This window comes from Myxine glutinosa, chromosome 11 (genome assembly GCF_964187855.1).
Source record: "Myxine glutinosa chromosome 11, kmMyxGlut1.1, whole genome shotgun sequence".
In the NCBI taxonomy this organism is placed as follows: Eukaryota; Metazoa; Chordata; class Myxini; order Myxiniformes; family Myxinidae; genus Myxine; species Myxine glutinosa.
Genome location: NC_136271.1, coordinates 36,987,050 through 37,001,563, shown reverse-complemented (window position 1 = coordinate 37,001,563; position 14,514 = coordinate 36,987,050). Strand labels below are relative to the sequence as shown.

General features: G+C 44.6%; 1 protein-coding gene across 1 annotated transcript in view; it reads right to left on the bottom strand.

Annotated features, from left to right (window-relative positions):
- The window catches only part of LOC137436577 (lysosomal-associated transmembrane protein 4B), a 34,261-nt gene that overhangs the window by 4,230 nt on the left and 15,517 nt on the right, over positions 1 to 14,514 (bottom strand). Inside the window, exons 2-6 of the mRNA XM_068130498.2 lie at positions 13,523 to 13,643; positions 11,662 to 11,735; positions 10,836 to 10,958; positions 10,528 to 10,620; positions 3,326 to 3,418 (exon numbers count right to left, since the gene is read on the bottom strand). Of these exons, the coding sequence (XP_067986599.1) occupies positions 3,326 to 3,418; positions 10,528 to 10,620; positions 10,836 to 10,958; positions 11,662 to 11,735; positions 13,523 to 13,643 (504 nt within the window). The remainder of the gene's footprint in view (positions 1 to 3,325; positions 3,419 to 10,527; positions 10,621 to 10,835; positions 10,959 to 11,661; positions 11,736 to 13,522; positions 13,644 to 14,514) is intronic.

Below are 14,514 nucleotides of genomic sequence, written 5' to 3'. Positions count from 1 at the left end.
AGTAAATATACTAGTCTTTCTGTCTTCTACCGACTCCTCTCCGGCCTTGCACCCCCAGCTCTCTCTGTGCTCTGTCCCCCAAATATTCCTACAGGTCGCACAAGATCTGCCAGCAACCCTCTGATGGTTAAACTGCCGAAATCTCGGCTCTCTGCTCACCTTCACTCTTTCATTCCTCTTTTCTCCCGCCTCTGGAACAAACTCCCTCACTCCCTTCAATCCCACTCCTCCCTCCAGGTCTTTAAAACAGCTGTTCACCACCATCTCTTATCTTCCCCCATCCAAAACCTTGATCTTTTCTACCCCCGCTAATTCACCCCAGATCCACCTTGTTTGAAATTCCAACTTCTTTCCTGGAAGTCCTGGCAGTGTCCATATGTTTTATACCTCTCCCACCGCCCCCTTCCCATGCCCCCCCCCCCAAAGCCCTCGCCCTCTCTCAGATCTCTCGATGTCTCCATGTCTCTCGGTCCCTGCTCTCAAATGTTGTGTTTGTGTCCTTCCCCCTCTCTCCCCATCTTGTCTACCGCTCCCGATGTTATATGTTTTATGTGTCGGTTTGTCTTTCTGTGTGATTAATGTTCGCTCTTTCACGAGCCTCGATCTTGTATACAAAAAAAAAAAAAAAAAAAACAAAAAAAAAAAACAAGATCTGATGGATCTCTGCCAAAGGGATTCGTCCAGTTGTTATCCATGAGATCAACCAAACTAGCAACATCAGACTCGTCTCTCTTTATTCGTGCCTTCCCAAGGTCTGCATGACTGACTTTCCCAGGACTTTGCGACGAAATCTGATACCAGAGTTCCCTCAGCGCTGATGCTCTATGCTCTGCCGTTGAAATTGCACATTTGTGACATATTTTCTCAATTATCTCGACAGCTAGTTAACCAATTTCCTTTTAGTTTACTTTAAAATATGCCAAATGACATACTGAACATATCTTATGTCACGGAGCATGTGCCTCAGACCAACCGATTAAAAGTTACGGCCAAATTTATGAGATATGAAATATGAAAATTGATGAAATATGAAATTGGCGGCCATTTTGGAAAATGGCCACCAAAATGGGTTTAGCTACCGAATTCAAATGTCCATCACATTTTTTCATACAGGCAATATATAATTCTAACTGAAAAATATAGTGGCGACTTGCCCTCTTTTTTGGTAGTCAAACTTCAAAATTCGACAGTGGGCACAAGGACTAGGGGTGGGGGTGAGAATTGGAGCAATGACAAAATAGGTTGAAGGCAAAACATGGGGGCAGCAACAAATGGATGCAGTGTGGCACAAAAAAAGGAAATGTAGATGGGTGGGAACACAATATCAGCAGGTGCAGTAAATCTCAGAAGGAACAAGCGTTACGCTTAGGTCCCCTGTCGGTGAAGTGATGCGAGTTGACAAAGTGGAAGACGCAGGAAACATGGAAGAGTCGATAATATTTGCGAGTGGGTTGGAGACACACCCACACACCAGATTAGAAGTTAGTAGTTCGTTTATTTTTCAAGATATTCCGCTCACAAGGTTCAGACATATATGGTGGCGGCCATCTTGGATTTTGACGTGGCGACCCAATTTTCAATAGCGTTCTTCCTTATGCGTAGATACACCCACACACCAGAGTAGAACTTAGTAGTTCGTTTATTTTTCAAGATATTTCGCTCACAAGGTTCAGACATATATGGCGGTGGCCATCTTGGATTTTGACGTGGCGACCCAATTTTCAATAGGGTTCTTCCTTATGCCTCGATACACCCACACACCAGATTAGAAGTTAGTAGTTCATTTATTTTTCAAGATATTCCGCTCACAAGGTTCAACGCATGCACGCACACACGCACGCACGGACGCACACACGGACGGAGGGGAAAACCATAGTCCCCCTTTCACTCCGCGGTGCGACGGGGGACAAAAATGAAGCATGACATGCGGTGAACAGCAGACTTAAAATCCTGTAGGGAAGAGTTTGAGACAACCGACTCAGGAAGACTGTTTTACAGACAAGAAAAGAGGTATGAAAGAATGGAGGTGAGCGTTTAGTATCAACTTAAGGAGCGGAACAAGGAAAAGGTTGCTGGTAGAGCACTTGTAATCTGGAAGGACAGGGGCTGTGTGGAGAGGTGAGAGAGAGGAGGAGTAAGGCCAGAATAGATCTGGTAAACACTACAAGGTCAGCAACCTGCTTATGGTGAGCAACAAGCAGACCCTGAGACCCAGTTCCCTGGAGCAATATTCTAATATGGAGGGCATTAGATCCCAGGGTCTCAAGGAGAGTATTTGTGACAAAACATGAAGGTCTTTCACTCGATCCAAACTAGCAGGTGAGTGTATTTCAAACTTGAGCTTAGTCCCAAGACAAAGCAAAAAAATAAAAATCTAATTCCACTGCAGCACAGTACACTACAAAGTAACACTGGACTGTCTGCAATTGCTTCTTCTTCTTCTCACTCCACTTTTCCATTTGTATATCCTCGAGAGAGAACATTCACAAAAGCTCTGCCTCCTACCAACTCTCATACTTGCCAGATGATTCTATATGCAGAAATATATGAAATCTCTCGTACCCTGGTTATCTATCTACACAGATTAAAGACCGACTTCAACATTATAACTTGTTACCCTTTCACAGAAATCACCTTTTGGAATAAACATCTCACCTCAACAAACATTACACATCGGTATGTGATACCCAACACATTCACATTCCCAGGTGTGCAAACAAGCATGAACCTCACACTGTACCAATACACCACCTATCAGGCACATAAAGCAATTATGACAATCGGATAACTTGAGAAATAGCGGATTCACTTTTGAGTTGTACAAGCGTAGCTTTGATTCTCAACAGAGGAGGATCCGACACAAAACTGGAATGATATGATGCACGCAAGGTCTTTTATTTTAGAGGGGACTTAAACCGGTTCTTCCATCACTTACTTACAAGTGGAAATAAAATATCCCATTAATATGGGCTTAATATGTTAATATGGGCTAACCATATGGGCTAACCCTAACCCTAACCCTAACAACCCTAACCCTAACCCTAACCCTAACCCGAGTTGTATAACCCTAACCCTAACCCTAACCCGAGCGAGATTGGAAATTCCTGTATCCCCTTGATGTGCATCTTTACAAATTGGGAAACAGCTTGGTGTGTACTTTTACTCCATCTTCATAGTCGTCCCTCCGATCCATCAGGAAGTACATTTATAAATATAATAGTAATGTCATTAGAACCCTCTGCATGTGCATGCAAAATGACATGTTGTCGAGAACCATGGACACATGTGCATTGCTTTTCATTAGCAAATCGACGCAACGGCTTACCTCGGTCCACTGGTCGGTGTGTACAGACACGTTGGGCGACTTGCAACTGAGCGCAAACTTGTAACAATTCCATACACCACAAATGAAGTACAACTGCAAAGAACGAAGCATGAGGGCACAAAACAACATGACATTACACCATGCTTCTCACCATCACATCTCGTCATTGCAACACGTCTTTGTGTCATCACACCAAAAACCATGTGAGCTCGGAGAATGAAGTAAAGGTACAGAACTTTAAAAAGACCTAAAAATTGTCCCACTCTCACTCAACCCGCTACGCATCCCACCGCTCCTCCACAAACAAGGCCACCAACCGCTTCCGGCTCCCCCTGCCACATTTCCCATCTCCACTCCCACCACCACGAGTCCCCCTCCCTCTGCCACATACTCCATCCGATCCTCATCGACTCCTTCCCACTCCATCACAGTGTAGTCCACCAATTTCCAAGGTCTCCGATTTAATATTTCCGATTTTTCCATTCAGATTTCCGCTGCTCCCCTGGGCATTGTGGGCCAAATTTACGAGAGGTGGTCAAGAGTTTCACACATGTAGAATTGCTAAACGTGCGATGATCACCCGCTCAAAGTTTATTCCCAAACGCCGAAGAGTGATTATCTAATGTGTGATAAAACCGAATCACAAGCGGATAAATACCAAACTTTTTGACGTCGGCGAGGAAATGTTTAAGAGTGCGTTTAAGGCCTTAATAATAGAGATGAAATAAATAGAGGTGAGGAGACGAGGACATTGGCGGTCAATGCAGAAGTAAGCTAGTCGTGACGTCACACAGTGCTTGCCTGGCTAAACATGTCTTTCTTCAGGTGAGTAGTTATACATTATTTTGTATCTATATATCGATGACATGTCGTCGATTTGTGGGATTAATGACCACGGGGGAGGGGGTTTGGGGGGGGGGGGGGGGAATTACATGTCTGCTGAGTGGACTCGAATGGAGGCAAGAATGGGCCCCAGGAGAGGAGCAAATGGACTTAATTTCATAAATCATGAACCATTGATTATCATCGAATTTCACAGTCTGCATATCTGATGACAGTTTTTCTTGTGCTTTTCAGCTTTCCCTGATTCGATCCCAAAAGTTTTTTTTTTTTTTTTTTTTTTTTTTTTTTTGTATACAAGATCGAGGCTCGTGAAAGAGCTAACATTAATCACACAAAAAGACAAACCGACACACAAAACACAAAAAACAAGGGGAGCGGCAAACAAGATGGGGAGAGAGGGGGAAGGACACAAAAGAGAGGGGGAAGAGGGGGAAGGACACAAACACAACATTTGAGAGCAGGGACATCAGGAGGACTTGGGGGGAGGTGGGAGAGGAATAAAACATATGAACACTGCAAGGACTCCGGGGTGAATTACCGGGGGTAGAAAAGATCAAGGTTTTCGATGGGGGAAGATAAGAGATGGTGGTGAACAGCTGTTTTAAAGACCTGGAGGGAGGAGTGGGATTGAAGGGAGTGGGGGAGTTTGTTCCAGAGGCGGGAGAAAAGGGGAATGAAAGAGTGAAGGTGAGCAGAGAGCCTAGACTTTGGCAGTTTAACCATAAGAGGGTTGCAGGCAGATCTTGTGCGACCTGAAGGAATATTGGGGGGACAGAGCACAGAGAGAGCTGGGGGAGCAAGGCCGGAGAGGAGTCGGTAGAAGACAGAAAGACCACCAACCTGCCTGCGGTGAGTGAGTGAAAGGCCCTCGGCGTTGACTACATCGCAGGAGATTCCAATGATTCTGAAAGCTTTGGCCTCAACAGCGTGAAGCCGAGCAAGGTGTGAGGCAGGAGCACCAGCCCAGAGGGGGGAACAGTATTCCATTGAGCTGCGGATGAAAGCCTTATATGTGGTGAGGAGCTCAGGTGTGCCAAGGAAGGACTTTGCACGACGGAGGATGCCCAGTCGGCGCCTGACTTTGGAGGCCAGCTTGGAAATGTGGTTTTCCCAAGAAAGATCATGGCAGATAGTGAGACCCAAAAGCTTGAGCGACAGAACTTCTTGGAGAGGATTGTTGAGAAAGTAGATGGGAGGGTTGTCCAGTCGGTCCTTTCGGAGAGACATTGTAAGAGTGTGAGATTTGTCAGGATTGAAAGACATGTTCCACTTGTTTGACCAGTCTGTGATTTTGTCCAGGTCTGCAGAGAGTGAGGAGGCTGCAGACTGCCGATCTGAGGGATGAGGAATGGAGCGACAGAGAGTAGAGTCGTCAGCAAAGAGATAGAGAGGATTTTCAAGAGAGTCAGAGAGATCATTGATGAAGACCAGAAAAAGCACAGGGCTCAGAACACTACCTTGGGGAACTCCAGCCTGAACAGGAAGAGGAGATGAGAGAAACCCATTCAGGGCCACACGTTGACTACGACCAGAGAGGAAGTCCGCCAGCCATGCGTGGAGATTTCCATGGATACCAAAGGAGGAGAGTTTTGGTGAGCAGAGCAGGGTGCCAGACCGTATCAAAGGCACGTGAAATGTCAAGGGAGACAGCTCTAATTTCCTGTTTGGCGTTGAGGACCTCCATCCATTGTTGAGAAAGCAGAAGCAGCATGTCCAGAGTAGAGTGACCAGGTCTGAAACCAAATTGATGATCAGAGATCAAGCCATTGGAGAAGAGGAAAGATTTAATATCTGAAGCAATGATGGATTCCATGACTTTGCTGATAATTGGGAGAAGGCTGATTGGTCTGTAGTTGCTGGGATCTGTTTTTGCACCTTTTTTGTGCAAACCGGTGATGTTGGCTGATTTCCAAGCAGATGGCAGATGACCTTGAGCAAAAGAGAGGGTGAAGAGAACAGAAAGAGGGAGTGAAAGAGCAGAAGAACATGATTTTAGGACCCGTGGGCTGATGCCGTCAGGACCAGTTGCAGAATCAGAGTCGAGGGTTGACAGAAACTTTTCCACCTTGTCAGGAGGAAAGGACACAGAGTCCAGGAGCAGCTGGGTACGACTGGGTACGGTGGGTACAGAGAGGGATGGGTTTGGGACACAAGATTTAGAGGCAAACACAGAGTTGAGGCATTCAGCTTTTTCACGTGCGGAGTCAGCCGTTAAGCCATTTGAGGTGAGGGAGGGGATGGAGGGGGAACAAACACCAGAAACAGATTTGACCAGACGCCACCAGGATTTGGAAGAGGGAGACAGATAAGAGAGTTCGGTCTTGAGAATGGTGAGATATTGTTTCCTGGCTCTCCTGAGGGTGGACACACACTTGTTTCGGGCTTTGTGAAAGGAAATGAGATTTCCTTCCGTTGGATTTGCTTTCCAGGAGACGAAAGCAAGTTGTTTCAGGGCAACAGCCTCACCACAAGATTCCGTGTACCATGGACGGGAGGAAGGGTATGACAACTGAAGACGAGATGGTATAAATCTGTGCATGAGAGAGAGCAATTTACTTTGAAAGAATTCCCAGGATGAGTTGATGTCAGAGGCGGTAGAGATGGGAGACCAGTCCAGATGATTGATGGCTGCTTGAAGACCGTGCCAGTTGGCCTGAGTGAAATGCCAGACTCGTCGACGCTGAGGAGGCTCTCTGAGAATGGTCAGAGAGATGTCCACTTTGACAAGCACATGATCAGATGAGCCGATTGGAGCAGAAGAAGACCAGACGACATTTTCAGGGAAGTTTGTCATAACCAAATCCAGAAGAGAAGATGCTCCGTTGACTGAGATCCGGGTCGGGAAATTGACAGATTGTGTCAGTCCCAGTGAGTCGCAGAAGTCCTTTGCTGAAGAGCCATGGCTGGTGAGAGAGGTACCCACACCCAGCCAACTGGCATGGTGACAATTGAAATCACCACATATGAGGAAGAGAGAGTTGGGATGGGTAGATAGAAGTTGGTCCATATTATCAGACAGTGAGATGTAGATGGAGTCATCGCTGTTTGGTGGACGGTACAACACACATATGAACAAAAGGTGGGAGCGAAGGGGAAGCCGTAGCCAAAGGTATTCCTGGGGGTGAGGTGGAGAGAGGGCAGTGGAGGGCGAGTGAGGAAGAGAGTTTTTGATAAAGATAGCAACCCCACCTCCAGGACGAGGCTCAGGTCTATCATACCGGAGGAGGGAGTAACCTGGGAGAGATACCAAGGCATCAGAGACATCATGAAGGAGGAAAGTTTCTGTTAAGCAGATCACATCTGGTTTGTCAGAAGCAACCTGTATGGAGAGGTCAGTCAAGTTTGAGCGAAGGCCCCGGATGTTTGAGGTCCATACCGTTAATGAAGAGGAAGGGGGAGCATCGGGTCCAGAACAGGGGGGGGGGGAGGGGTAGGGTAAGATGTGGAAGAGGAGGAAGAGGTTGGGAGAGCTGTTGAAGGTGTGTCAGAGATTTCAGAATAGCTTGGAGAAAGGGAAGAATGGGGCGGACAAAAGGTTTGATGGAGATTGGGTGAGGCATTTGAAGAAGAGTGTCCATGTGGCATGGATTAGAAATTGCCAGAGAAGTGATCGGAAGCCATCAAAAACATCAGTGGTGTGCTCTGATCATCGTGAAACCAATTGTACGGAGGTCTATCATCACAACCTAATGTGGTCCGGGAGAAAAATATGAATTCTGCATCCTGATATGATGCTGTGCCAACTTATATTATATTAAATTAAATTTGCCATTCCATATTGTGATGAGTTGCATTTTCAAGTCAACACATTAGTTTCCCATTGATTGAGCAATCCAGATGATCACTTTGAAGATTGTTATAATTGAAGATTGATTAATTAATTGTTTCTTTGACTTCTTTCAACCTATTGACCCTCCATAAAGGGTGATTCACACACAACATTTTGCTGATGTACTTTTTCTCTGCACAGGTCAAACAGAGGCAGAACGTGATTTTCTCTTGCGGGTAGTTAGCGTGACCACTATGAACAGAATACAATTGCTATCGCAAGTGGTTGCTACCATCAGTGAGAAGAAGTTGTTTGATGATGAACATGAGAAGCAAACACGTGTCGGGATTGATAACCATTCAGTAGATCTGATCCCCATCATCGCGAGAATCTTCTACGAGATCCGTGTACATCACATATCCCGACAGAATGCGGACGTACAGAAAAAGCTGTCTCTAATAAACAAACTCGAAATATTACATTCATGGGTCAGGAATTGAATGAGGTGAAATATCTTTGGGACCTGAAATTAGGTTTGTTATAAGTTATAACCAAGAGTTTGTTGCATCCAAATGTCTCAGAAGAAAACGACTATTGCGTGAAGCCGGTACCTGGTTTAGAAACTGTTGTATTATATCCGAGAGCTCGCTATAAGTGGAGTTATATATGTAATGAGGTTTGACTGTATATTTTATGTTCGTGAAAAAATGTCTCCCATCCGGATATTCTGTGCTCATTATAATGTCCTCCGATTTGATGAAAAGAAAGTTACAATCAAACTTGTAAAATACCCCTTGAAAGGATCAGGTATTTTGACTTTTATATCATGAAAATGTCTCTTCTTCATGGACGCCAAAAATGAGTGTACGTCAAAATGAGTATTGGAGAATATTAACGTTCTCAAATCAATTGTAAAATTCCCCATATTCGTCGTACGTTTAAAATTTCTTGAATACATATGAGAGATATGATCTGTAAATTGTGTCGAATTGGATCCAGAAGTTACAGAGTTAATGCACTTTTCCCCAACCCACTTTTTGAGATTCTATGACTAGCATAAGGCTAGTTTCGCCAAGTTGGCTGGAGCACTGTGTGACGTCATGTTGGCATCACAGCCGCATGACCGTGGCTCACTGTACTGTCGGAGATAGGTGCGTCATATCTATTTTATATATATATATGCTTGAAGAAAGAATTGCACGGCTTATAAAAATTTTTTTTTTTTAAACCACCTTTAGAGGCCATTTTTCCCCGCAAGCGGGGGTTGGCCTTTTTCGGGAACTGTGGTTGTTGTTGTTTTTCGGTCCCCTTTTTGAAGCAATGTTTTACAGCCGGATGCCCTTCCTGACGCCAACCCTTTTTGCCGCCTTTAACGACAAGCAGGGAATTACCAGTGAACTGGTACTCAAATTTTTTTTGTACCTTGTACGGGGATTTGCACCTTGTACAAATTCCTTGCAGGGAATTTGTACGGCTTATAATTGGTAGTTTATATGGGATGGCGAATATGGATGTGTTAGCAGTGCTTGAATTAGCTCAAGAGGAGGCAGAATAGGATAGGAATAGGGCAGTTCACTGACGTGCATTGAGAATCTTTGAAGATGGATGCAATGAAGAAGTATGACAATATCAAATTTGGCTGGAGTTACGGACTCTCGAAGGAATCATTTCCTTGGCTGCTAAATCTAGTGCAAGATGACGTGGATCAACCTACAATGAGTATTGCGCTGAACTCGCTCCAACGATTTTCTGTGGGACTGTTAATCAATCTATGCAAGTGCATCATTTCAATTGGATGTTGGAGATATGGGCGGTGTCTCACAGGTTAATCGGCTGTTTAGAGGAGCCGCAACTAATCAGCTGTTAACCTCCCATGTCTTAGCAAGATGTTAGCTAAATAAATGCCTTTCATAAATTCGGCCCTGTATTTTTAACAGAAAAAGTAACCTATACAACCCAAGTAGACCAAATCAATCAAAAGCCAACAGAAGCAACAACATAACTTATCAAAACATCAACCAGTATATAACAGTTTGGCTTAGTGGTTAGGGTGCCGGCTTGGGATCCTGGGATCCTGGGTTCGAATCCCAGTCGATTGCCGAATGAACACCACGGGGGTTGACTCAGCCTGTCATCCTTCCGAGGTCGGCAAATCGAGTACCAGTTCACTGGTAATTCCCTGTGTGTCGCAAGAGTCGACTAACAGGGTTGGTGGCAGGAAGGGCATCCGGCCATAAAACATTGCTCCAAAAAGGGGACCACGGTGCCCGAAAAAGGCCAACCCCTGCTCTGCGGGGAAAGATGGCCTCTAAAGGTGGTTCAACCAGTATATAACGGACCAAAAGCAAAACGCAAACGCTGAAATCCTGGTTTCTTACAACTTGAACAGCATTGGTGTTTTATCCCCGCTCACTCCCTCTCCCCGGCCCCCCTCTAATCCTCCCCATATCCCTTTCATCTTTCATATGAGGCACCTCATGTTGATATACAGCATGTTGTGTTTGAAAAATCCTGAATATCATCAAAACTGGGTAAGGGAACCAACTCCCAACCCCTAAAGATTCATGGGTGAAGATCATAGAGAGCTAACCTTGAAGGTGAGCACAAAGGCAAAGAACAGGACGGCCACAAGAACAACCCAAGTCACATTCTCTCTCAAATCTTCTCTGTAGGAAAACTCAGGCTGTGAAATAAAAAACAACACAGAACAAATAGAACAAACACACCACGTAAACATGCAAATTCTCGTACCATGCGAATTATTCCCAAGGCAATCACCTCAATTCAACCAAACCACAGCGAGTTCATTATAATCTGAGTTTTCAATCAACAAACAAATATCGTCCCGTTGTTTGTTCCAAGTTAAACAACGTCGGTAGAATGGGGATGATTACCAACCAGCTGTTTCACGTAGTCCTGAAACCACGGCAGGTAGGTGAGAAACCCAATGGTAACGAGGCAGGTGAGAGCGAAGTCAAACAGCTGATAACAGAAGAATGGCACAATCCACGCAGGCCGGTACTGGAACACGAAACAAAAGGACAGAGCATATCCTCAATGCCATGCATCCCAACATCCAGGAAGTTCGCCATTTGTAAAATCTCAGTAAAATCTCAACTCAGGCAGTGTGGGTAGAATCTAGTGCTTCGCAAATGCTTCAAGGACAAACACTTCTGAGCAAAATTTCCGAACAATTCATTCACTATTCTGATTCCAATGTACCATACCCTGTTATAGAGTGTTGGTACTGCCAAAGGAGTTTATTGGCAAGGGTTATACTGGGTGGTTTGCCATTTCCTTCCAATAAGTAATTAGGGTAGGAATTTGTAATTTGGTCATATTGCTGGTGATAGCAGTTTGTCTACTCTACGAGAAGGATCTTTAACGTCCATCAATCAATGTCAGCAGACGGGATGCCCAGTTTAATGCCATCCGAGGGATGGCACACACATTGATGAATCAACCTGTCTGTGAAACACCGGGATGACAGTTTATAGCTGGGTCGAGATTCGAATCCAGGCGACACAGCTTAGAGGAACTTGCATATATGGGTTAATATCATAATTTGAAGAGTATGTGTACCTCTAGTCTAGGGCCTAGGCCATCCTGTCAACCCTCATTCACCATGAGAATTGCAAAAGAAGTACAATTATCATTCAAAGGTACAAATACATCAGCAAAACCAATGGGAATCACACAAACAAGTATGATGTAAAATTCTTACCTTCCAAGCTCCGTAGATTAACATCACGCTAATCGTTATCATTACAAAGGAGATTATGACGGCGATGGTTGTGTCTGTGGCACAAAAAAGCAAATGAGGGCAATCATTTATTACAGAGACATAGGAAAGGTGGGTATGCTGCATATTGTTGAGGTTTTTAGAACCCTCCACTTGGTAAATTTTTGTAAATGTTCCCTTATAAATAATCCCCTGTAAATACCCCCATTTGTCTAACGTTAAAGATCGCACCCACAGCTAGTCCACGAGCAAGGGTATCAGCATATTGTGGGTATCAGCATATTGTTGCGGTTTTTAGAACCCTCCACTTGGTAAATTTTTGTAAATGTTCCCTTATAAATAATCCCCTGTAAATACCCCCATTTGTCTAACGTTAAAGATCGCACCCACAGCTAGTCCACGAGCAACACGTAGAACACCTTAGGATCTCTATAGATATCTCATTAGTATGTGTGTAATTAAGGCTGTGTTCCCAATAGTTTGAATCTACGTTGCATCAATCAAATAAGAATAGGCCCCAATCTCTTCAATGGCAGTAAGAGTGCTTTTCTACGACCCGTGCAAACGCCATCACGCGCTCGGTCCTCTGGAGGAAAAAGGGGGAGGAGTAAGTTGGGCGCCAAGAACAAGGCGTGGCCCTGTCAACGTCTCATCGAGGGGCGGGACCGGTAAGCCCTTGGAGCCAACCAGGGCTGAGGCAAGCTCACCATTGGGCGTCCAATAAAAGCGGCCGAGAGGGAGCGCTTCAGGAGATGAGCACGACGGCGACACCAGAGGTTCGAGCAAGAGAAGAGAGGCGCGGTGTCGACCTATTACATAAGCAGGAGGCCAGTTTCTCCGAGAAATATATTGGCATTGTCCAACCGTGTGCAAACCATACGCGCAGCTGCCGCTGGGTTTTTGCTCAAGCCCGGAGCGTGGACCGGAGCATGGACCGGAGCGCGACCTGGAGCGGACCTTGACGCCTGTGCCATCTGCTTGGACCTTCTCCTCCATTCCTGCCATTCCTGCCTTTCCTGCCATTCCATCCCTTTGAGTGTAAGTGTGTAAGTGTGTTTGAGTGTAAGATGGTGGAAGAAGAAATGTGGGCAAGGGGGTTAACAAGGAGAGATGCAGAAAATAGGGCAAAATGGAGAAGATTGTCATGGGGACCGCAAGGCTAACCCCCGCTCTAGTAGGGAAAATGGCCTTTAAAATGCATGTTGTTGTTGTTGTTGTTGAATGTAAGTGTGTTCATTCTGTCTGGGTGTTTGCTAAGTAAGACTGTATAAGGCTGCCCTGTGTCCTTCTTCTTCTTCTCTTGTATATTCCCTTCTTTCGTTTCCTCTTCGTTATTGTACATGATTAATAAATTATATTTGTTCCTCCTTTACTTTGGTTCCTCTCATCCGATCGCTTGCGTCCTGTCCCCAATTGAATATCGGTGGCACGATATAGGAACCGCTATAATCGGGTTTAGACTGCCGCTAACGGCTCGAGCTTCGGATTGCTAAACAGCTCGGCAACATCCCATCTTGTCCGTGGCTCGGGCAGAAGTAGCGCCCTGCTTTGCGGCGAGGTTGGCGAAGGTATCTGGGACTCCATTGACCAGTCACCCTGGTCAATCTCAACCCCGCAAAGGAGCACGATATCTTCTAGGACTCGGACGGCCAGCTTCAAAGATGAGGGGATTAAACCCCCCTCGGTAAGGGGAGCGCCGTAATCCGAGATCCACAACAATATAATGAAAACAAGAATTCAGAGAAGCACTGGAGAACGTATCACATCTTCACTATACGTACACACGACAAGTAGCCTTTGTATTGGAATGTCAACTCGATGAAAAGTGGTGTTATCAACTCACCGACACCGTCGGCCATCGAGTAGTACGACCCAGGAATGTTGTACCTCTTCGAAAACTCAACAATCTGATCCGGGCTTATTGAAGCCGCAAGAAGGAAAGTGACGGTGACAGCATACATTACCTGCCAACAACAACAACAACAAAGCTAAAATCTTAAACAGAAATAGGGTGAAGTAATCGGTTAAGTGTTACAAGGGGCAGATACAACTTAAGAAAGGGGATAGATAGCGTTTATGGATAGCGTATTGGTAAAATAAGCAGATTGAGAGAAAACACTGCGGACGAGTTGATGATATTGTGATAAACAATGTTGCGTAAAATTCTGACTTGTGCAAATTATACTTTGATATATTTTTATTTTTATTTTATCATTCCATATACTGAATAATTCAGAAAGGAAAAGTCTGTTTGAGTGTATACATCTCTATTTCAGTGTCTGTATGTCTATTTCAGTGTTTGAGTGTCTATTTCAGTGTCTGTATGTCTATTTCAGTGTTTGAGTGTCTATTTCAGTTTATGAGTGTCCATTTCAGTGTTTGAGTGTCTATTTCAGTGTATGAGTGTCTATTTTAGTGTCTGTATGTCTATTTCAGTGTATGAGTGTCTATTTCAGTGTTTGTATGTCGATTTCAGTGTTTGAGTGTCTATTTCAGTGTTTGAGTGTCTATTTCAGTGTTTGAGTGTCTTTCAGTGTTTGAGTGTCTATTTTAGTGTCTGTATGTCTATTTTAGTGTCTGTATGTCTATTTTAGTGTCTGTATGTCTATTTTAGTGTCTGTATGTCTATTTCAGTGTTCGAGTGTCTATTTCAATGTTTGAGTGTCTATTTTAGTGTCTGTATGTCGATTTCAGTGTTTGTATGTCGATTTCAGTGTCTGTATGTCGATTTCAGTGTTTGTATGTCGATTTCAGTGTCTGTATGTCGATTTCAGTGTCTGTATGTCGATTTCAGTGTCTGCATGTCGATTTCAGTGTCTGTATGTCGATTTCAGT